This window comes from Mytilus californianus, unplaced genomic scaffold, assembly GCF_021869535.1.
Source record: "Mytilus californianus isolate M0D057914Y unplaced genomic scaffold, xbMytCali1.0.p SCAF_6, whole genome shotgun sequence".
Taxonomy (NCBI): domain Eukaryota; kingdom Metazoa; phylum Mollusca; class Bivalvia; order Mytilida; family Mytilidae; genus Mytilus; species Mytilus californianus.
In genome coordinates this window covers 83,442,943-83,467,684 of record NW_026262712.1, presented here as the reverse complement: position 1 = coordinate 83,467,684, position 24,742 = coordinate 83,442,943, and the positions used below count along the sequence as shown (strand labels likewise).

General features: G+C 32.4%; 1 protein-coding gene across 4 annotated transcripts in view; it reads left to right on the top strand.

Moving 5' to 3' along the window:
* Window positions 1-21,727, top strand: part of LOC127705183 (nucleolar protein dao-5-like) — a 103,066-nt gene extending 81,339 nt beyond the window's left edge. The window contains exons 5-7 of one of the 4 annotated variants that reach the window (XM_052209447.1): window positions 17,454-17,545; window positions 20,378-20,645; window positions 21,354-21,727. In XM_052209447.1, the coding sequence (XP_052065407.1) occupies window positions 17,454-17,545; window positions 20,378-20,645; window positions 21,354-21,481 (488 nt within the window). In that variant the 3' untranslated portion in view covers window positions 21,482-21,727. Of the gene's footprint in view, window positions 1-808; window positions 2,195-3,830; window positions 4,146-4,662; window positions 4,902-5,369; window positions 5,519-10,976; window positions 11,244-12,602; window positions 12,973-17,453; window positions 17,546-20,377; window positions 20,646-21,353 lie in introns of those variants that run through there. The other 3 variants (XM_052209444.1, XM_052209446.1, XM_052209441.1) reach the window with 3 other exon arrangements.
* Window positions 21,728-24,742: the final 3,015 nt, after the last annotated feature.

Below are 24,742 nucleotides of genomic sequence, written 5' to 3'. Positions count from 1 at the left end.
TCGTAAATAGAAATACAGAATTTCTGTGTTGCAGGTTAGTTTGATAAATTTTTATCCCAAAATGTTTTTTTTAATGTGTCTTATTTCTCTATGCTGAGGGTCTAACTTGATACTTCTATAAAAGCTATAGTTAACTACCAGAACTTCTGAATCTTCTATTCTCGTCTTTGTTTTCTTCCAGTGAACCATCCTGTTTATGGGCATACCGTAATGGCTTATTTAATATATATTTTTTAAAATACGTATGTTATTCTATTCTCAGAACATAAAGCTTTTACAATGACAGTATTTGATTTTTTCAATTAAGCATCTATCCTTGTTTTGAAATCAAGTTTTTTATAATTTTCATTATTTGCCATTTTCATACTATAGAATATCCGGATTATTTTAATACATCAACATTTAAAACCTCTTACCGTTGTTATATAAACGATGATGGTTCTCCCTGTCACAACTCTTATTGTACACGTTCGGCATGAGTTTTTATTATATCATACATTTTTTATTCTTAAAAATACACCTAGTATTTTTATTATAATTGTTTCTTACTTTATTTTGATTGTTTCTTGGGTTCAGGTATGCAGAGTTTATAATTGAAGAACATTATAGCGCTTAATTTCCTGATTATTAAAATCTTCATTCACTATGAAGATGAAATGTGAAAAAAATATATTAAACGCATCAGATATGCACACAGCATTTTAAAAAGTCGTTTACCACTATTTTGATCGCTGTAGAATAATTTAGTGTTTGGATCCAGTCTTGGTTCGTCTTACGTTAAAATTCTTATGGATGTTTCTATTTACAGATTGGCTACGGCAACAAGGGGAGAGTATCTATTTTGAGGACATGCTACCATTGTATCTCAACTCGTTCTTGACAGAGTTCTACCAAACTTGCGTGAGGTCAGGATTGCCGTCTAATATTCTGGAGGCTTATCCGAGCGAGATTTCACGTTATCTGAATAACCCTCCTTTCAACAGAAATATAGATATTGAAACTCATCCAGAATTCATATCTTCATCTCAGATTTTAAGATCATGGTGTCATAATTTTGATGTTTCCTCAATGGCAGCTCCAGATGATGCTGTTCACCGCCCAATTTCAGATGAACATTTACAACTCTTGTACAGGTCGCCATGTATGTCTTGCGATACACCAGAGGGTCTTCAGAATAAAGTATGGGTTGATGTTAATTTATACTTCGGCGTGTTAAGTCGAAAGATGCTTAGACAACTTGAAAAGAGCTCTTTTATATTGGAAGTAGATTATGATAATGATAGGCGATACTATCGAATTGCCGATGAAAAAATTCCGAAGGATCGACACATGTCGCGCATGTACGAACAACCGGGAAACCAGTTATGTCCAGTTCAAAGTATGTTACATTACTACTCCAGATTAAACCCGAGCAGCGAGGCTTTCTTCCAACAGCCGGATAAATCCGGTGTAGGTTCAGTATGGTACAATCCTACACCTGTAGGGAAGAACGTTCACAGTGGCAAACTGTCAACCATCTGTCGACCATGTGGCATTAAATTGTATTACAGAAATACGGCCCTCCGGGCTGTCTATCGCCGTATACATGCCCATTCACCTGATTACACTTTTGAATTTAGCAAACGCATACTTAGGATTGTAAGTGGTGAAGATGAAGAAAATAACACCAATCAGACTTTCATTATATGAGTGATTAGTCTGAAATTGACAATTGACAATATGTTTGTTTGATAGATATACATATATATTATTGAAGGGTTTCTGAATTTCTTTTAGGCGTATACAATTTATTTGGCCATTTACGTTAAACAATATGGAAGAACTTTATAAACTTCTTAATGGGTGGGATTTTGAAAATTATTTGTTGTAAACAAATGATTATTTTCTTTAGTGCTGAATTTAAAATCTAACTATATATATATATTTAGTTCATTTCTTGGTGGATATATGAACAAGTCATAGACAATCAGTCGTAGCAAAGCTGTTTAAGAACACTGAAATTTGATTGATAGCCATAAAGTGGACGATTTTTGTGTGTTCTTAATTGTTTATCAATAAGTGCCATGCTTGATGCTGTGTTAATATTTATCATAATTTGATGTTGTAGCTGTCAAATTTGTGTCTTATGCACTTTTCTATTCGTATGTTTATGTATTATTTTTAATATTGAAATAAACTTCTGGTGTTAATCTTATCTTAAGAGTATTTTTGTTATCGTTGGTTCCAAGGGAGAAATAGTTGCGGTAAGATATTTAGTTGACCTCTCACAATTAGGCAATTTTTGCAAGATTAAAAGAGTTGCAAGCTGATTCATAAACGAGCGATAAAGTGAAATAGAACGACTGTTGTCAAGCTTTACTTTTGAAGTGTTTATATTTACATCCAAAATAGGCCAAACAATTGGGATTTTGAATTACTTTTTCTCAAAATATCTTCATATTGCAGTATTTATATGTTTCTATTATTTTTTGCTTGTTCTTTTATCTCCTCGGGGTAGCTTGTTCATGGGTCGTGGGTTCGATCTCCTGCCGGGTCAAACAAATGTTTTGAAAATTAGTATGTGCTGCTTCTCAACTGATCACGCGGTGTTTATGAGTTAGAGCAAAGGATGGTCGGCCCTGAGTCGGAATGTTGCAGGTAGTTTGGCATATTTTATTGTTGTCTACTATCTTTTAAACTAGCACGTTAAAAATATGTCTCAGCTTGTCGGTCTAGTACAAAGCAGGACTCATATGCTCGTCTTGAATATGCATTTAAACTACCTTTGAACGGTAAACAGCCATCCTTCGTCATTATTTCATTAGACAATCTTCACTGGCTTAGACCTTTCCTGCATATGTTTGAAAATCTTCCTACTCTAAACACGTTAAAACTATGTCTCAGCTTGTCGGTCTAGTACAAAGCAGGACTCATATTCTCGTCTTGAATATGCATTTAAACTACCTTTGAACGGTAAACAGCCATCCTTCGTCATTATTTCATTAGACAATCTTCACTGGCTTAGACCTTTCCTGCATATGTTTGAAAATCTTCCTACTCTAAACACGTTAAAACTATGTCTCAGCTTGTCGGTCTAGTACAAAGCAGGACTCATATTCTCGTCTTGAATATGCATTTAAAATACCTTTGAACGGTAAACAGCCATCCTTCGTCATTATTTCATTAGACAATCTTCACTGGCTTAGACCTTTCCTGCATGTTTCAAAATCTTCCTACTCTAAACTCTAAACTATGTCTCAGCTTGTCGGTCTAGTACAAAGCAGAACTCGTATTAATTTCAATAAGTATATATGTATATTATGCAAAATATGCATTTTATTGTGAAGTGTTTTCACGACAATAAAGGTAATGCTTCTGGTGATTTGAGATTTATTGAAGTATTGCATGCACTTCATTTTGAAGATGTATGAATACTTGATTCAATCCTACTTTATTCTGTCATATTTTTCTATCTTTTGTTGTTTTATCATTCATCAGGACGTTGGTTTTCTCGTTTGTGTTGTTTAACATTTTGTCATATCGGAGCCTCACATAACTTACTATACGGTTCTGGTTCATTGTTAAATGCCGTACTGTAATCTACTGCTGCTTTGGTCTATCTATGGTTGATAGTTGTCTTATTGGCGTACATTATTTTTATATTATGAATATTTCTAAATAAGGTACATAAAATCAAATCTGAACTCCGACGAGTTAGTACAAATTGAAAATCATAGTAATATGGCTCAACAGAAATGTAAAAAAAAACGATTTGTTCTAGTTGTACTATTAAAATCACTCGGTTAAAAAAAAGGCAAATGTATAACGGCTTTTTGATATTCGCTTTACAGGGAAAGAAGAATCAATACCAATCCAAAATACAGAACAAATAATCGCTTATGATAGTAATACAACCATGAACTTTGATCCTATTAATTCAGCTGCACTGCAACATTTAAAACTGACCGTAGATCCTAATGACCCAGCGGGACAACAATTCCGACTGGCTCCAGTGCAACGGTCAAAACCTGAAAGAGGAAAACAAAGACCTGGACCCAAACCTACAATGGTCAGATTGAAGTTCTATTTTCTTCCAGATTGGAGTAAATTGCCGTCCTTGTCTAAACTCGACCCACTGATTCAAATTCACCAAGACCAAGGCTTTGGTAGGTAGCAAAATTTACAACTTTTTCAAATGACATACCTAGATATAAGAAGATGTGGTATGAGTGATTTTGTACTTTCAACACTTTCAACATCTTATGTTGATGGAAAAAAAACGTATATTGTTTTAAAGCTTTGAGTCACAAAAAGATTAATGCCTTTTTTATTTGGAATGCAAAATGTAAAGTCATCACTTACTTGTTATCATCATACAACAACCGAACATTATCAAAACACACAACTACGTGAAAAAATTAATAAAATAAGATTCCCCGAATCCATTCTCTATTCTATTCATCCAATTTTTAATTCAAACTATTAATTTATACTTCTTTAACGTGTTCGTTGTTATCTACATGTAAATAAAGTAAATGCAATTAACACAACATTATGATAAACGTTCATTCGTGTACAATATACAAATGAATAGAATATACAAATGAATAGAATATGAATAGAATATACAAATGAATAGAATATACAAATGACGTTCAGTGTCTTTTTTTGTCTTATTTTCAGGATATCCAGCGCAGTATTACAACAGAGAAAAGATGCACGCAAAACCGTGGTCATGGAATCTTGATCTGTCAGATGAAGATTTTAAAGAGTCTATTCGGGATCTATACCCTTTGCTGGAAGACAAAGATTTCACATTGTACACAGTAGATCAAAACAAAAGATTGAGGCCCGTGCCATTTAAAACTGCCTATTTCAAGGCCATTAAATACCAGGGTACTGTCATCATTAAGATGAATGAAGTAAGTACTGGTGTTTTATTTAAGAAAACTATGCATTCCTTTTTTATCGGACATAACTAACTACTCTATTAAAATAACAGAAATAGCAAAGTTGAAAAAATTGGAATGGAGTGAGATCAAATGCATGGTACGTGTATATGAAAAAGTTACGTTGTTTGATTGCCAATGAGATAACTATTCATTTAGACCAAAGGACAATGATGTGTGAATAATTGCAATGTGCATGCTCATTAAAGAAAACTAACAATATCAAATATAGTAATTGTAAAATAATAGAAAGGCCTAGCAAAAGCTCGTTTTTTCAAGTTATACGAGTTAGCATTCTGATTTAAGAGTATAAGGCAAATTTTAAAACAAATGTCGACTTCAAATTTTAATATGAGTTTGTACAGAGATCGAATTGCACGTTTCAGAATTTTGAGAGGTTCCAACAGCTTGCCTTATACCAATTTTCTATTTTTCTTGCAGGATCGTAATCCAATTTTGCAGAATGATAATCCAGTATGGAACGAACCGGCTTGAAGATTGAAGAGAAATTGTGATTGCTCCGTTACTGAAGACATTCCTTGTTTGTCAGTTATTTTTCAGTTCACAAAGAATAAAGACGTTTCTCATATTCTTTTGTGTTGTAAATTGAATTTTGAACAAGAACACATTATTGTTAAAATATTTGTAAATTATTTGGTAAAAATGAACGGAAATAATCGTAGATTGCAGAATGTTAAAAACTACTGACATGAAATAAAACACTGTCCATGTGTATCTGAACAAGGGTACAGTAATAATTTTGAAAAAGGAATAGGAAATTCATGTCTCAGCATATCAAAGTAGTCATTTTTATTAGGTCGACATATGTTTTATGTAAATGATTTTAGATTGGGCAAGTATGTTTTACTTCTAAACTAGGGGTTCCATGCAGTAAAGAATACAATGCATATAATTCTGTTTGGTCTTTGTTTTGTTTAAATATTTAATATTTCTGCTTCGAAGAGTGTAGTAAAAAGAATGAAAAGGATGAACGAATCAGTTTGAAACATTGGAATAACTAGGAATGGATGGTTTGAAAAATATGGTACCATTAATAGATATTGTATTTATTAAAAGGGTACTGTATAATTCGCTTTTGAATTTGAAGGGACAAATCAGTATTTTTCCACGGTTGTATGGTATAAAAGATTCTTTTAGAATTGATACAATATGTAATCTACAGAAATGAACAATAATACCTGGGACTATTATACTATTAGTATAACAGTCCCAGATAATAACATCGCCATTTCCCAAAGGATATATGCATACGGTTGTGCTCTGTACACAGGGTGGAATAAGATCGCATACATAATCCGGAGCTTGTTTATGTTGAATATTATAAAATATTTGTAATTTTCGTCTTCTCCTCCTTTCAACTAAAGATTTCCACCCAACTTCTTCATACACACATTTTGGTTCTTGTAAAAGTAGGCAAACAAGTTACTTCTCAAGTGGCTTGTTACTGTAAAACTTCCAGTGTATTAGTAAATCATATTTAACAATTACCCTAAACCTCACTTGCATATTCAATCAAAGTACTGAAGTACTGAACATCGGATGACCGCAAGTTCTGGTGGATGGTCACAAGCACTTGTCTCAGAAAAAAAAATCACATCTCTATACCTGAAAGTTAGGTTAAGGTACATAGATATATTTTTTTGAGACAAGTTCCTGTGTGGATGATGAATAAATGACAGGGAATTCAACACCACCGTAATAACTATTATATTGTAGTGATATAATAATTTGTTATCAGTATACTCTGGTTTGTTGTTATATATTATATTGAATTGATATTTGTATAACAGTTATATATAATTTTCATCCATTTGTATATCATTCTATTCTACTATTCTAATGATAGTGCAGTGCAAGTGCATGGTGGACACTCTTCTGTAATAATTCGTTTTTCTATTAGATTGGGTTTGAGTAGGCGTTCATATTTTCCCGCGTTTGTTGCAAAACGTTCTTGAGATATTCTTCCGCATGCGTTAACACAAAATTTTCGGTATTCTTGATTTGTTATTGATATATATATTTCTCGCGACAAAAAATTTTCATATCATTTTTCTATGTTCTTAAAAAATATTTTCATGAATATTTATTGATGAAATTAATATATAAAAAGCGACAAGGAATGTTATTTTGCACTCGATAATATCCGCGTAATTTTACGAAATACGTTCAGTTATCAGTCAAAAACGCAAGTCACGTGGGTAGAAATGTCTGTGGCAACATAACACCGGAATGCCCTCACGGTCATCCGCTTTAAAATTAGTCTTATAAATACTAGATAAAGTTTTTTCGAATGTTTACTACGAAGTCGGTACTTAAGTTTTCTTAACAAATTTAAATGTTTTGGAATATAAGAAATCAAGTGGTCAACATGGCTATTCCATCGAGCATCAAAGTAGAACGTTACAAACTGAAGGTATTTGACATTTTAAAACAGGATTTTTTTCTCAGATAGAATTTAAGATCTGGCGTGTCATGATTTGACAATAAATAAGTAAGTCTTGTTTTATCTGGATAAAAACACATAAGCCACCGAGAGAAGTAAGGAATGGATTGCCATACATACTACTCATACGTATGGCTGTGTAGTGATCAAATTTTTTCTACACCGTCATGAAAAACTAAATGATCTTCTTTTTTATACCACTGTACAATTGTAGGGGAATTGAGTTCTCACAAACATGTTTAACCCCGTGACATTCTTTATGTGCCTGTCAAATCCAGTAACCTGTTAACCAGTTTTAGTCTATATCAGGTTGTTGGTTTTCTTCTTTGAATGTTTCATATTTTGTCATCCCGGGGCCTTTTATGTCTTACAGTACGATATGAGTTTTGCGCATTTTCAAGGGTCATACGACGACCTGTATATAAGTCTTCACACCCTTGTCATATTGTCGTTGGTTGATAATTGTCCCATTCGCAATCAAACCACATCTCCTCATTTTTATATTGAAAATTTAAAATTCGTTTTTCCTTTTACATTGTTTGTCTTAATTAAAACAATATCGAAAGGTATGCATTTATATGGTTTAAGGAAAACATAATCATGTTTTTTGTCAGGAATTATACCAATTCAAAAAGAATTTACACAGAAACGTATAATCGGCTCCTTGGAGGAATTAAAAAATCTAAAAAAATGCTTTTCAGAAATAATTGAAAGAATGTTTCCTAAAAATCTTTATAAAAGTTTTTGATTCATCAATGCTGGATCTATGTGATCACTCCGGATTTGGAGATGGTGCAAAATTCCAAGTTTAAGACATATCATGAAAATAATTTTGTGTTTCTATGACTTGCAGAAACTTTATACACGATCTTACTCATTAACTGCCAACTTTTGATATGTTATTTGTCCTTAAATTAAGAAAAAGTTGGGCGAACAACTTTATTTTAGATATACACTTGCATATAGTTCCTTTGTAAATCAAAATTGATATTAAATTGCCATTTATTAATTAATGTGGAAAATGTGATTTATCAAATTTAAGCAGTTGATAACAATAATGATAGTGTTTTATCAGTATTTTATATTCCTGTAAGCCATTGAATAAAATTTGGTTCAAGATGTGTATTGATATCAGAGTTGATTCCCACATTCTTTCATTAGGCAAATAAGAGTATTGACACAATACCAGACCAGTATGATAGACAACTGTCACGATTTTCAAACAATTACACTAAAAGGTGTAAGTATTAATTGGATTCAACTCCACTCAAATGCAGTCTTAATTAACCACAGTTAATATATCATGACAGTTGATAATCATACTGGTATAGAGGTCAAGAATTTGTGTATTCAATTTATTACACTGCATCTAACTGAATACACAAAATCTTGACCTCAATAGTGTACCTATTATTTATTTTACTCAACACTACATAAAATTATTCTGTTAATTTTGTGTGAAAGCTGACTGATTGATAAGATGTGTTTTTTTTTTCAAAGAATTTAAAGACTAAAAATAAAATATGTATAAAAAATGCAACCAGATTTTAAATAGTCCCCTACCGACGAAGTCGAAGGGGACTTTAGGTTTGCACTCCGTCCGTCTGTCTGTCTGTCCGTCTGTCTGTCTGTCTGTCTGTCTGTCTGTCTGTCTGTCTGTCCGTCTGTCTGTCTGTCTGTCCTTCTGTCAGTCCGGCAAATCAGCTTTCCACACTTTTTTCTTCATGCTTGAAGATATTGATTTGATATTTGGTATATTGTTTTATCATGACAAGTTACAGATCAAGTTCGAATTTTGTTCCGGTCTGATAATTTAGTCTAGAGTTATGGACCATAACTCTGGACCATATCTAATGTTAGAGTACTATGTTAAAACGAATTTTTATCCGGTAGGGGACTATGTATTGCCATGCAATACTCTCAGAATGCTTGTTCATTTGTAAAATCAGTGTCATAATCATCTGACATAAGTTAATAATTAAGGTCTATTTAAGTGGGCCCGATTTAAGTCATAATTATCAGTAATTTGGTTGAAACAATAAACACACAACTGCACAACTCTTTCTGAGCATTTTCTGCAATAATCTTATTTGTATATTCCCCATTATATTACAGTTTAGCAGTAATTGGAATTATCTCAGCATTAAGTATTTGTACATGTATATTTGAAAACAGGCAGAGGATGTTTTCCTTAATGAAGAATGAACATCAATTCAAATAAAAATTAGTTATTTATTTTTGTTGTTGTTGAGAAAGGGCATTTTTAATGCCTCTTTCTGGAAATTTGTTTGCCAATTATTATTAATGGAATATAAAAAAATATGCTACACATTTGAAGTTTTCCCTTAACATTCTTGTCAAAATCATTGAATTTCAAAAGTTTCTAAAAAAAAAAGAAGATGTAATAAAATCTGACAGTGTCTTCAACTGAAATACTAAAACAATTTGCATCAATATTGCAAGTTATCCATCTTTGGGCAATAGAATAGAAATTTTACAGTGAGATTATGGAAATGAAAATAACAAAAGAAATATTGAAAGTATGGTCAGAAGAATTTCAGACTAGCTACAAAATTGACTGGATCACAACATCCATGATGCTTTGACTTTTTAAAAAAATGATTGAAGTTAGATTTCCAAAAAATGTTCATCGTCTTGATTTACTCGCCTGCTTGTCCTTCCTTGTTTGGCAACGCCATCTGTCACACTGTTGTAACATGATTGTAATTATCAGATGTATATCCCTGTATTTTAATTTTTGAAAAAAGTATAGTCATTTTGTAGTCTATATTTATTTATGTAGTTTGAAATTTATTAACCTTCGAACCGTTCTAAGGCTTTAAATATAAAAATAAATTACATATTACCAACACATTTGTAGAATGATCTTTATTAAGATTAGATTTAGAAGTGGTTACAAAATGTATTCCCTAGTGCACAGTGTGATTATGATGGAAACAAGTGGACAGCGGAGTTTTAACGCTATCTTGTTATTGCTTTCCAAACATTTTTTTAAGGATTTAATTCATCGATATCACATAGGTTGAATAAAAAAACTGCCTGTTTTGAGTTTGAATGGGAGTGAATGCAATTCCATAGTTTGAAATGGCTTTTTTTTCTGAAGTGTATGAAAAATGTCTTTTTCAAGTTGTTTTATTAATCATTGATTCGCAAAAAAAATAGTACAATACCGGTAAATGTTGCAATTTAGGGGACGATCATTTTAGACTTTAGTGGGGATGGGAGAGGGGATGTTTTTTGGAAAGAACTGGACAAAATCTTGCCCAAAACAAGAGGAAAATGTATAACTTGAAATTATTCTACCCACAAAATGCAGGGAATAGTTGTATACGAAATAAATCAGCCGACAAAGCAACTGATGAGAATGAATATTCCGTCTGCAAAAATATCCAATGGTTATCCCTTTAAAGAAAGCGAACAAAAGAGTTATTCGCACTAAATTTACTAAGTGTTATACGGAAATCATGTATGTCTTATTCAACACAGGCATTTGTATACAGACCTGGATATGATTTTTTTAAAGAAATGCACACTAACTACATTTTCTTGACTGCATATTTTAGAATCACAAAATCAAGAAATGTTCGATGAGATGTTGAAGACTCACAGTGATGAACAGGATTATGGATTTAACTTTGACCAAAGTATGCTACCACCGTATCTCAGAAGATTACCTAAAGAAATACCAGGAATTACAAGGTTGAAAATGAAACCAGGACCTCAGCCCAGTAGTTATCGGATGAAGCTATACCTATTACCACCAGGAAGTAAAATCCCAAAGCTTTCAAAAAATGATCCTATCATCCAGACACACCAAGAACAAGGATACGGTAAGGCACCAACCATTTTTCTTTTCTTTGTCCTCTTTTTTAGGGGTTTCTTTCATAAAAAGCATAATTCTACATTTCTCGAATCAAAACTGATCTTAAAGTTACTTCAAACTTTATGTATTTTTTTTAATTCGGGAATTTAATATGTGGTGAATTAGTGGCGTACACGTCAGTAACCAGTGTATACTTCAATGACTGGTGTATGTCAATCAGACAGCACATGTAAAAAGTTCGAAGTAATTGCAAGAATGAAAAGATATAATTGTTTTCAAATTCTTCACTGATTTATATTTGTTGTATGTCTTGTGTTGTCTTGTTGTGTCTGCATGCACTGTATATAATATGCATGTCTTTAATTTATTTATTATGTATGTCGGTTCAAAATTCACTCAATCTTATTTGATTTGATTTATACCTTTACCAACTAGTAAAATTGTTTAGTTTCTTTTTTATATATACATCGTTTAAAGGTACTCAGATCTTCGTTGTCCTATTTTTTGTCGTCATTCTTTGGTCTTCACAACGACATCCTATGTATTGAACATAATTGTATGCAAGCGAAAGAAAATGACTACGAACTTTCAAAATAAAAATAAATGTTATTTGAGAAACAAAATTGTACCCTTCTTTAAATGGAATTCGACAAGCCCAATGTACACATATCTAGCAGAGACAAAATGTAAATGTCATTCAATGCAAATTCTGAATAAACGGATATGTCAGATATGCTTCAGTGAGTCAGCAAAGCAACAACACAACAACAAAAAAAACAATAAAATCCAGTATTCAGGTTAAATTTCCTTTGAAATTCCATGTACTTTACTCAACAGAAATCAATTATGATTTTCAAAAGTAAAAGGTTTGGCAGTTACTTCATGTATCAGAAAATATGTAAAACACCAAGCAATATTGTAAGGGAGCTACCATTTGATTTTTATGGGGTGGGGGCTAGGATGAAAAATTTTGTCCTGCATTTTTTTTTTAGTTGTAATCTCTGTCCTGCCTTTTTATTTTTCACTCTACTCGGTGCCTTTAAAGTTTATCCTATTTTTTACATAAATTGTCATCCTGACTTTTTTTTTTGCAAGTGTCTCATCCTGCCTTTTTTTTACTCAAAACTCCTGTCCTGCCTATTTTTTTCAAATTTCATCCTAGCCCCTCTCTCCCCCCCCCCCCCATAAAAATCAAATGGTAGCTCCCTAACAGCTTTCGTAAATGTCCAATGTCTTTATATTTTGCGTCCACGTGTTCTCTCTGTTTACCTAGGAACACAACCGTATTTGTATCATTTTAAAAGGTTTAGATCTTCGATTCTTTTTGATACACGAATATGTAAAACTCTCACTTTTGTTTTTACAGGATATCCAGCAAATCTGTATGCTGAGGGAAAGGTCAGAGTGTCATGGGACATCAATTTGTCAGAACAGCAGTTTAAAGATACAATCCGAGCGACCTATCCAATTTTAAATGATAAGGATTTTTCCTTGGTCACCATTGACCAACAAAGATTGCCAAAACCAGTTCCATTTAATCTTCAGTATTTTAAACAAGTTAAATACAATGGAACAGTATTCATTGTTATTAACGAATGATGAAATGACAGTTTGTTTTTAAACAAGTGAAAAAGAAAACATTTCAGACATTTTGTATAAATTGTATATAAAGGTGGCAGTTGATTATTTCTTGTTTGTGCCAGAATAATTTTCAATGATTAAAGTTTCTATGTAAATGATTAGCATAGTTATAATTTAGAGTTCAGACATATTGTTTAATATAAAAATAAGGAGATGTGGTATGATTTCCAATGAGACAACTATCTACCAAGTTAAAATGAAGTGGATGTCAGCAATTATAGGCAACCGTACAGCCTTCAACAATGAGAAAAACCCATACCATAAACATATTTTATTTGAAGAAAGCAACATGGGTCAGACACACAAACATCGTACTAATGAAGTCCTTTTCCTGAATATTATTATAACAATAATATAATTATACAATACTTGGATACATATTTAAACTATATTTAACTAGATTGGGGGTATGCAAAAGAAAAAAAATGGCATGCAATGTATGTGTGTTTGTAGGTGAGACAATGTTGCATTCTAGTAAATTACACAACGAGCATTCTAGATCTTTTAATGGACTCACAGAATTGGCATAAACTCTTTTTTCTGTTTGTAAGTTACAAAATCATTCTTAAACATCCAACTATATAATTATATCGAACAAGCTTTATGTAACCAGTTGATATTTTTAAATAGTTCCATTCTTATATCTATGTTTTGATCGCATTAAAAAGAGAAATGGTATGAAGTTTCTTGGTCAGTTCTACGCGGCTATTTATGTTGCCTTTAATATTTACTCTATGCAGATCATAATCCAAGAACAAAACACGACTTCTCAACTGAGTCAGTATTATTATGAGTGTTCTTGAACCACTTTAAAAGTAATGAGCACAAGATGTTTATTTGCAATTGTTTTCTCGGTTCACTTTTAAATTTTAAAATAGATTCACAAATTGAGTATTCCAATATATTCCATTGCATAATTGTAAAAGGAATACAGGAATCTTGGGTTAAAGATAGTCTACAAAATTGAACAAATATATCTTGACCATTTCTATTCGTTTAATGTGTAGTACTTTGAATACTGGAGGGAATTAAATATGATAAATAAGACGAGGCTGAATTATGAGTTATGTTATAAAATCTTTTTTATATTCTTATGTGTTTTTTCTTTCCTGTAACGTCTCCCATCCAGTTTTGTTTTACATAATTTCATTTATAGTTAAAACTGATAACCCTGTGACAGTCATCAAGAATTCCCAAAGGACTTTCTTGTTATATGGTTGCTTTTTGTAACTGATCCGGACATAATTGATAATCGTAACATGACTTTGCAACAGAGAGCACACAATGGTCATTATGCATAAATAGAATCTCACAGAAAAAAGCCTTCTGCCAACGGTAACGATATGAAAACTTTCTCAGTTTTTCAAAGTGTTTTATTTGTTCCAAGTTAGGCTTGACAATGTGTATTTCGCTGTTGTTTGCCTTTGTTTGTTCTCCTATTTGTTCAGAGAAGTCCGGTATTTTTTATATATATAGGAATATTATGAATATTATTATTATATATATATACGCATTTATAGTTCATGATATTCGTAGCTTTGCCTTTATAGTAAAACAAGCTGCACCCGATATTTTCTCTAGAATATATGGATGGATGTCTTGGTGTTTAAAATCCAGTAACAAATATAACTTGCATATCAGGACGAGAATATATTATTGTTATATGAATGCAAAGCCAAAAAGCGAAAAGGTAAAATAGAATCTAGTATATCAAAACTGTGACGTCTTTACGCTAAATCCGTTAGATGTGTACTGATTGATACTTAAGTCTTTAATAACATAATTTATTCATTAGTTGTTATTGGCTTTGAACTATCTTTCAGTAACTGCGAGTACTCTTATATCGAGGCTTTGTGTCTATTGTTTTTATATTGTTTGCTTTTGTGATTCGTACAGATCTATTGAGTTACTATTAAACCATTTACAATTGATTTTAACAGTTTGTTCTTATGTTGTGCTGATAATACGTTATGTTTTTGTTTTCTCATTGTGAGAGACCGTACAATGAACTTTACTTGCTTACATCCACGCCACTTGAACTCTGGTGGGTGGTTATATCATTGTAAATCACACCACATCTCCCCTTATTTACATATTTATAACTTGTGAACATCTGTAGAAATATTTTTTTGGGATAGATTTATCGACATTCCTATGGGAACAAACTGCACTACTCTTATTACAGATTTGTTCCTTTATTGATACGAGGAATCCTTCAGACAGGTGTTTCTGATTAAAAATGATAATAAGCTGGTATTACCTTTTAACTTCACGTTCCGCTAGATTGATGACGTCCTCTATATCTTAATATTTGATGACTATATTGAAAGCATCAATCCGATCGAACTTAAAATAAAGAATACCAAAGAGATAGTTAAGTCTGCCTCATATCTTGACTTGCATCTAGAAGTTAACAATGAGGGTAGGTTCAGAACAAAACTTTACGACAAGAGAGATTAGTTATGCTTTCCTATTGTGAACTTCCATTTTTATGTAGCAACAATCCAGCAGCACCTGCATATAGATTACATATCTCCCAGTTGATATATTATATCTGAGTTTTCGTTTCCAATAATGATATACTTGATAGATGGTTGTTCAATAAAGTATTGAACAAAGGTTTCCTAGTGGTAAAGTTGAAGTCATCCCTTCGAAAGTTTAATGGAATGAGACATCACTGAATGTGTTCTTTCCACAAGCAATACCGTGTGTGACAAATTTGGAGCAGGATCTGCTCACCCTTCTAGAGCAACTATTTATTGGGAGTCGTGTTGCTCAGTCTTCAGTTGTTTTTTTATATACAGGAGAAGGTATGGTAAAGGCAACCTTTTTCGGCTCCTTGAATTAAAAAAAGTATAGAAAAGAGGCAAAAAATACCAAAGGGTCAATCCGAATCGAAAATACGTTTTTAGTACAACTGCAAACCCTTTATAGTCCTTCTCTTATAATGAATTGCTCCTGGTGTGTTTCATATACAGTTATACAAAACACCATGACAGTAAACTAAATGTATGGTTGTTTTCCTTCTGATAGCCATAAACCTCTGTTCCATTCAGTTACTTTGGGAAATACAAAAAGGTCAGTTAGGGGACGACCATTATATTTATATATTCGAAAAAAACATACAATTTTTAAATTATTTGTTTACTATAAATAATTCATGTATAGTCAAGTCATTATGTACCATTTAATCAGAATTAATTATTATCCTCTGCAGAAATTAATCTCCTATATTCCCCAATGCATATACATGTATTGCATACATACACAGTATTAAAGTTTGTTTGTAACTAAGGCTCTTTTAAAAGTATTGGCAAACATGTTTTGCCGAGCGGAGCGAGGCAAATATTTTTTTGAAGGGTTTTTGAACCGCTGAAGGCCCAAGAAGCTATAGAACAAATGATGCAAAATCATGCTGTCTGGGTGTTCCCCAGACCCTTTCTTAAACTGAAAATGCAAGTTCTGTTTTAATAATTTATGACAATATTTTGGTCTCAAAGCAAAATCACGTTATAGATTCAGTGTAAGACTTAAGTTTCTAGAAACAACATCAAAAGACAAATATGCATGATAAAGCAAAAATGTAATTCACATAGTTAAGTCTGTGGCTGCTGTGTTTTTTTAAACTCATGATCAAGTTAATAATAAAATTACTAAATTACAAAATGAATGCAACACTAACAGAATACAGAAGGGCAATCAATGAACAAAAGACAAATAAATAAGAAACATTGATCCCGAAAAGTCAGGGGCTACGTCTGAGGGAGAACAGAACTTGCTTCTTGCAAGGCACTCACGGTAAACACAATTTGATATGGAGACAAGCGTTTGGTTTTGAAATTTCCTACATGAGGCATTTGTCCCAATGTAGTTACGGCCCTGATTTAATAAAAGTGAGGTAAGTGTTCCTGAGACAATTAACCACAAGTTAAATGAAACCAATTTTCTGACATTTCAATAGATATAAAAAAATGTGGTATGAATGCCAATGAGACAACTCTCCATCCAAGTCAAAATTTATAAAAGTAAACCATTATAGGTCACAGCAAGTATATTTAAATAATATTTATACTTTTATTATTAATTTAAAAGATATGGGAATCTGGTGCCATCTCATACTTTCGATTAGACCTGCTGAGTTATTTATTTTCAATACATTGCAAGTCAGGTAATTTATTTTCAAACTACCACAGAACAAACCATTTATTCTTGTGATTATCAAGGCTGAGTTATTTATTTTCAAAATCCTCCTACACAATTTCAATCAATTCAGTCACGGACATATGATGTCGTGGGTGTGTTCTAGTACAGTACAGTAAGAGAATGGTGTGATGTCGTGGGTGTGTTCTAGTACAGTACAGTAAGAGAATGGTGTGATGTCGTGGGTGTGTTTAGTACACTCAGTATTATAGGAGAGTGGTGTGTTTTTCCGAATGATTTGAGATAATGTAAAATGAATACCAATTACACCGTTTGTCGTCCTTAATATGCATGAAATATTTTAAAATGAACGTTAGAAAAAAGAAATGGTTTTCAAATTCAGATTGTATTTAAATGATATCATATCTATTTTTAGGTCAAGAAATTCCGATTACTGAAGGATTTGAAAAATTAAGGCAGAAAAAGTATAATCCTAAAACAAGACCAACGGTTGAATTAGCTGATTATGTATGTATCATCTCGTGTGTACTGTTCATTGCCTTTTTACTGCCTGCGACATTAACAAGTCATTTTTTTTATTTTCTAGCTGCTATATATATCGTCAGATTTTTGCCACTTCAAAATAAATGAATGCAATAAGTTGTTGCATCAATATCAATGCAAAAAGTTTTGGCATTAACATTAATGCAATTAATAATAAGTCTCCCAGCTTCAAACTAAATATTGAGCACCGGCCTATCAAGATATAGAAGATAGACCCCATAAATATGGTATTAAAAAAGCTGCATTTCATTTCAAGCTGGATAGGAGAGTGACTATTGCATTGAGATAAATACCCTTCCGTAAATATGTGCATCGTTCGAGCGCTAGTATATATGATGATTAGATAAATGATTTAGAAGGACTTATTATAAAATAATTATGAGATCAATTTCAATGCTTACGACACATGATTGTTAAATAGACGACAAAACAATTTACGAAAAAAAAATATCTTATCAACAGTTGCCAAAGACAACTGAATTACATGATCAATCCTGACTTGGGACAGACATGTAAAGAATATTGCGGGGTTAAACATGTTTGTTAGACTATTAGGGTCAACCCTCCCCTAACTGGGACAGTGGTGTAACAGCACAACATAAGAACAAACTGTAAAAATCAAGTGAAAGTGGCATGACTCCTCCGATTGGCACGAAGTTCAAATTAAAAAACAACAAACATAAAGACAAAAGACGCACAGTACTGATCTAAGAGAACACGCAGTTCTCAATCTCCGGCACATACATCATATCCGTTCCGTTCAATACTTCGTAACACTACACTCAATATGACCTCGTCATATTAAGTGCAGTATTGCGGAGCATGTATGGAAGGGATAAGCTAATTGCAACTAATAAATAAACTATGGATCCTGAACTAAAAACTTAATACGTCTCCATTATTTAGAAATATTGTTTTTGTATTTTTTGTATATAGTATACATGCATTGGGTGCAATGTCAATGTAAATAACTTGCTCCCGTGATGCTATCTTATTATATAATTCGAAATGTCGTCTTAAATACACAATAATCCACTCTTTGAACTTAAACTTTTATCAGGACATATAATTTAAAACATGTTTTTAAAATTCAATCGGTATGATTGTATTACTTGTATACCCAATGATAACCTTGCATGTATCCTGTTTAGTCATATTGCATGAACTGGAACATGAACAGACCAATTATATTTTGTAGTATTTTCACGTGATGTATCTCATTGTTAAGAATAACGTTAACTGTAGAGGTTCCTTTTTTAATATTAGTTCAAAATGGAAGAAATATTCTGGAATATTTGTATAAATATAAAAAAATGATGATAAAAATAAATCGATGGCTTATTGTTGCTTACTTAACGTCCAGTGGCAATTATTAGTGGGAATTTCTATTTCTATGCATTTAAAGCTTTCTTAGAAACAATTGTTTTTGTCTCGCCTTGACGGAGTCAAAAAGTGAGACTTAGTTATGCTGTTTCCGAAGGCGGCGGCGGCGGCGTCAACAATGTATAAGTTTATGATTAGGTCAGTGTATTGGGTACTACTAGGTCAATGATATTTGGCGTGCAGTTGTATTATCATTGGCAAATCTCATTTCCATGTAGATTTTTTGGCCCCGCCCCCTCAGTCATGGTCTATTGACTTTGAAACTTTTGCTTACTTTACATGTATAAGTTTGTGATTAGGTCAGTTTAAGAAAAACCTCTAGTGGTAGGTCAATGATATTCGGTAAGTAGATGCATTAGTATTGGCAAATTTCATTTCCATGAAGATTACCAAAGCCCATCCCCTCAGTCATAGTCTATTGACTTTGAAACATTTGCTTACTTTACATGTATGAGTTCGTGATTAGGTCAGTTTAAGGGGAACCACTAGTGGGAGGTCAAATTATTTGGCTCCATTCCCCTCAGTCATGGTCTATTGACTTTAAATGTTTTGCATAGTTTACATGTTAAGTTTGTGATAAGTTTAAAGGAACTGTTAATGTAAAGTCAATGGTATTTAGTATGCAGTTGTATTAGCATTTGCAAGTATCTTTTCCATGGTGATTATATGGCCCCACCCCCTCAGCATGGTTCATTGACTTTGAAACTTTTACATTGTTTGCAAATTAAAAGTTTGTGTTTAGGTTATTGTAAAGGGAACTACTTATGATAAATCAATGGTATTTGGTATGCAGTTTTATAAGCTTTGGCATTTCTCTCATTTCCATTTGGTTATTTGGTCCTGCACAAAAGATCATGGTTCATCGACTTTGAAAGTTTTGCATAGTTTACATGTTTAGATATTGCCATTTGGATTCAATATTTGCATTATATTGTTAAAATTGTAAAAAGGCGAGACATATCTCTGTGTCAACAGTTTATTAATATCCATAGACTAACACATTTCTATGTTACATTTTATTGAAGACTTATTTCCATTTTTCACGGATTTATTTTTAAAGGTATCTCTAAAATATGAATATTGTATTATTCAAGCTTGAAAAATTGTCTTTCCGAAACCAAACAAGCATGCATAGACTCTCTAATTTACAAATGTAACTTGCCTATCATATGTAGTAATTTTTACCATTTAATGACTAGAATAGCATATCAAGCTTCAGTTATTGGAAAAAATAAAAACCCCATAGAAATATGTGATAATCTGCCTTCTTTAAAAATAGTTTTATTGGTTGAACTGTTTTATTTTAATTATATTGTTTTTGGCTAGATGGAGTATTCAATTATCCAAATATTTCTTTTAAGTTTTAAAATCAGGTTGTGCATTCAAATATGAAATGTGTTATTTTATCTACAGTATGAAGTGGGAGAAGATAACGTAATAAGGGATGGATACTGTATCTTAGCACCTGGAGCAAAGATCGCTGTAAACGAAATCTGGCTCTACGGTATTCTTTCAACAATATCAAAGAAAAGAGACAGGAGGAAAGCACCGAAGGAAAAGGAGAAAGCTGGCTTTGAAATTCTTAAAAGGTTAATTGACGGTTTCTATGAACCATGGGATCTAGCAATAGATGGAGGAACGAAAGTGTTTCATGATTCGAAAATCTTCAGAGCATTAAGAAGTAAGTAATAACTAGAGCTAGCAAGTTTTCTTTATATATTAGCTGAAACTCAATTTAGGATGTGTTGATGAGTAAGTACTAGTATCTAAAGTAATCTATATCAATAAGGGCAGTTCAAAAAGATATCAAGAGACAACATAGCCTAACAAATATAAAGGTTTTCCTGCTTTTTTTTATATATATATTTCACATAGACTATAGTGAAATGCTTTAGATTAAAGTGACGCTTAACCAAAAATGTATGGACTTTAAAAGTGCTAAACCAAAAATGTCTATAAAATGTTTTAGGGTAGGCATGTATATCAGGGTAGGTAGTGAGCAGGAAATAGAACGATATTTTTGTTTTGGCCTTACGGTCTTTTTAAAATAAAAAAAGACGAACAGTCAGATAGCAGCTCAACAAAACACTACACATAAAATATAAGGTTGACCAACACGAATCCCAAACAAACTCCGAAGATCAATCCGGATCTTTCGAGAGTCGGCAGTTTTGGTTCCAAATGACACGTGCAGTAAAAATAGTTTATTAGTTTCCTTCGAGTTTATGCCACACCAGCTAAGCTTCAGAAACAAAGATTTAAGTTCTTTAATTATGAAGAGGTCAAAGAAAAATATCTTTCTATATATATTAGCTTTTAAAATTTTAAAATGTCTATCGCATAATTATATTACTTTGTCTAATCATGTCATCGCATTTTAATTAAACAGGTTATGCAGAGCACAAACTAGAAATGGACCAAATTACTTTCAATCGAGGTTGGCTGGAAAAAATGTCATCGGCCAAAAAGACAGTTAAAAGACTGAACAAATTAGCAATTGAATCTGAAAAACAGTAACGAGTTCAATTTATCAACATTATATTACTATTACGTATAAGTGTTAAAGACAGCATTCTTTTTTCATTGCCTTCTTTGTCCCAATGTTTCGTCATCTGTGGAAAAGGAACGACTTATATCCGGTGATGATTGCTATAATGATGTATGAGAGATTCCGTTGTTTAAAATTCTCATTTCTGACTTGACATTTCTCAGTTCCAAGTTTTACATTTCTTCCTTCAAAGTTGGCACTAAAAATGTCAACTTGGAACTGTAGTTTTGTTAGTTCTGTTATAAAATAGATTTTCAAAATAAACAGAATCTGTTGAATAATTTATTTCGCACTCTTTGACTTGAACATTGTAATGGTGAATGCTTTGTGTAGCAATAAGTTGTTTATACGCCTAAATTAATTGCATAGTGCTATAACTGAATTTGCTTAGAGAGAAAACCGGACATTAAAACTAAAAATAACTTCCAAGTTTCGTGTAGTACAATAATCACATCCGGATATTTAAAATATGTTATGTTTAACCTCTGCGATACACTTAATGAGGATCACCTCACAAGTTTTAGTCCTTGTTCTTTTAGTTTAAATTCATTTTTCGCTTTTGGTTAATTTGATTAGGCCATTGGTTGTCCATTAATTCTTCATATTTGATTTATCTATAGCCTTTTATATCTAAACTTAAGGTATTGGCCCTTGTCGATTGTTTAAGACTGTATGCTACCTATAGTTATGTATATATATATATATCGTTCTATGGATTTAGATAAACTCACCATAAATACCATGCTTAACATCTGTACGCCAGACGCGCTTTTCGTCTACAAAAGACTCATCAGTGACGCTCGTATCAAAAATGTTAAATGGACCAAATGAGTAGCTGTGGTGTATTAAGGCAGCCTTCGCTATTTTGTGTAAGCATATTTGATATTGATTTTTAATAGATTGCTTGATTCTCCATTTGTTTTATCTGATTTGTGAAGCGTTATTCCTTTTAAAAAATACCGCTTCGATTGCATCGAAGTCGGTACTTTTAACCCTGAGAAGGAAAATCAAGGAATCAAATCCATGAAAGTGTAGAAAAATCAAGAAATACTTTTATTAAATCTTGTAACTTTCACACATATCAGAAAAAAATGTAATATACATGTATAAGAAAATAATGACCATCAAGTGTATATGTGAACATGTATATTTCACATGATTGGCTATAGCCGGTGACAAGAATTTTGCAGGCTATGTACATAAACTTATAATGGGTAAAGTGTACAGCAAAAGAGCGTCTATGACTTTTACCAACTACGATGACCTTTTTTTAAATAAATCCATGAAATAACAAAAACAAGGTTAATATGCACCAATCAAGTGCAGTTGTTGTAAGTGCATTTAAAACCTACAATGAACCTCGTCAGTGATTGTTTTAAGTTACATTATTATACATGTATTGTTCTTAGATTGATTGATTGGTATTTTAAAGCCACTTTCAACACTATTGTGATATTTCGTGGCGGTCAGTATTTATTGGTGGAGGAAGCCGGAGTGCCCGGAGAGAACCACCGACCTTCAGTAGGAAAACTGACAATCCTATTCAATTAAGATTAGAGTCGAGTGCACCTACCCGTGCCTGATTCAAACTCACAAGCTCAGTGTTGACTGGCTAGTGATACAGTAGTTGGACTACTTAGACCACTCGGCTACCGAGGCCCCTATTGTTCTTAGAGGTATGGCAATTTATGTGTATACATGTATTCCCTAGACTTCTTGCGATTTATACCTTGTCATATAGTATAAAACACGTGTCTATTGCCAAAGTCTGTATGTTGACCGATAGTTTTTGTATCGATGGGTTACTGTCTCATAATGTCTCAAGCAAGGATGATAGATTCACAGCGCATTTCCACAACACTAGATACAGGAAATACACATTGATAAGCAATCTTATCTTGTATTTGCAGAAGAACAAACAACAAAATCCTCATAAACTTTTCTGAGTATGAATTGACCTTTTCGTTCATTAGATATATGCACACCCTCTTTTAGGAAGACGTGTATGGAAAATGACCATAGCAATAGCAGTATACCAAGTCAGTTTATTTACATTGAAATATAAAAAATAGTGGAAACAGATAAAAGATTGTTTACACATTATGTATTTACGTTCATGGTATCTATTCAAAAGTCCAAAATTGAGATGCGTAGTTAGCTAGATAAAAGGATGAAGTAATTTGTACTTGTCGGACAACGAATACTTTTAGATTAAAGTTAAAAGCTTAAGTAGCACTAAATTGTAAGCAAATAATGTGAAAAGGTCAAGATTTGCTGATTGTGCAAAATCAAATGCTACTTGAAGTTCTTTTAATTGAGGACTCTCAGGAAGATTAGTTTTAACTAATGGGATTATCCTCTTGAAATAAAGATTATTTATTTATTTATTTATTTATTTAATTTGGCTCCGCAGTGTAAAATTATGCAAGGTTTATTTGAGCTGAGTTGCGCATGTCAATGACTCAAAAACCTTGTAATCCCGGCGTACCAATTTATTATGCAAGATGATCCAAAGAACGAATTTGATTTGCTTGATTTTCCTGTAAATCAGACTGAAAAATACGCATTTTAAAATTAATTACAACTTTATCAAGAACATCCAAATCTCAGATTAGATAATTAATCATATCTGAGCTAACACAACAAAACAGTCCATGGAACATGAGGAAACTGTAAAGTTGGAATTGCCCATGAGACTACTATCCATAGGTGACATAATGACGAGGATGTATATATACAGTATATACAATCTACACTATAATAATTTGATATGGTTTGATGAAATTTGTCCCAATGTTAAAGACTCACATAGCGTTGATATTAGAACGTTTGACAAGGTACTAACCAACACGTGGGATATCGGATGTATTGATCACGTTACTAAATGACCACGAAGTCTCCTACATTACATCCAACCGACTTAAGGATGTATTCTTCTGATGTTTCAGTCTCGTTGAAATCTCGTTCTGGAATTATTTCCAAAACATGTGATACAAGTGGAAAATATCAATGAATTTAAAAAATATTATAATCAAATTAAACTGTGTGAAAAAATTGTGTATTCACAATAAGTAGTTTTTGTGTAATAAAATTTTATAACCAATCCAGTCAGTGTCATCAGCCAAAATGTTGAGAAAATGTGTGAGGTTTACAAGAAATGATTTAACCAAAAATATGTACATCTCGTATATTATAGACAGGATTCTTTTTTTTTAAACATTACTGAAATA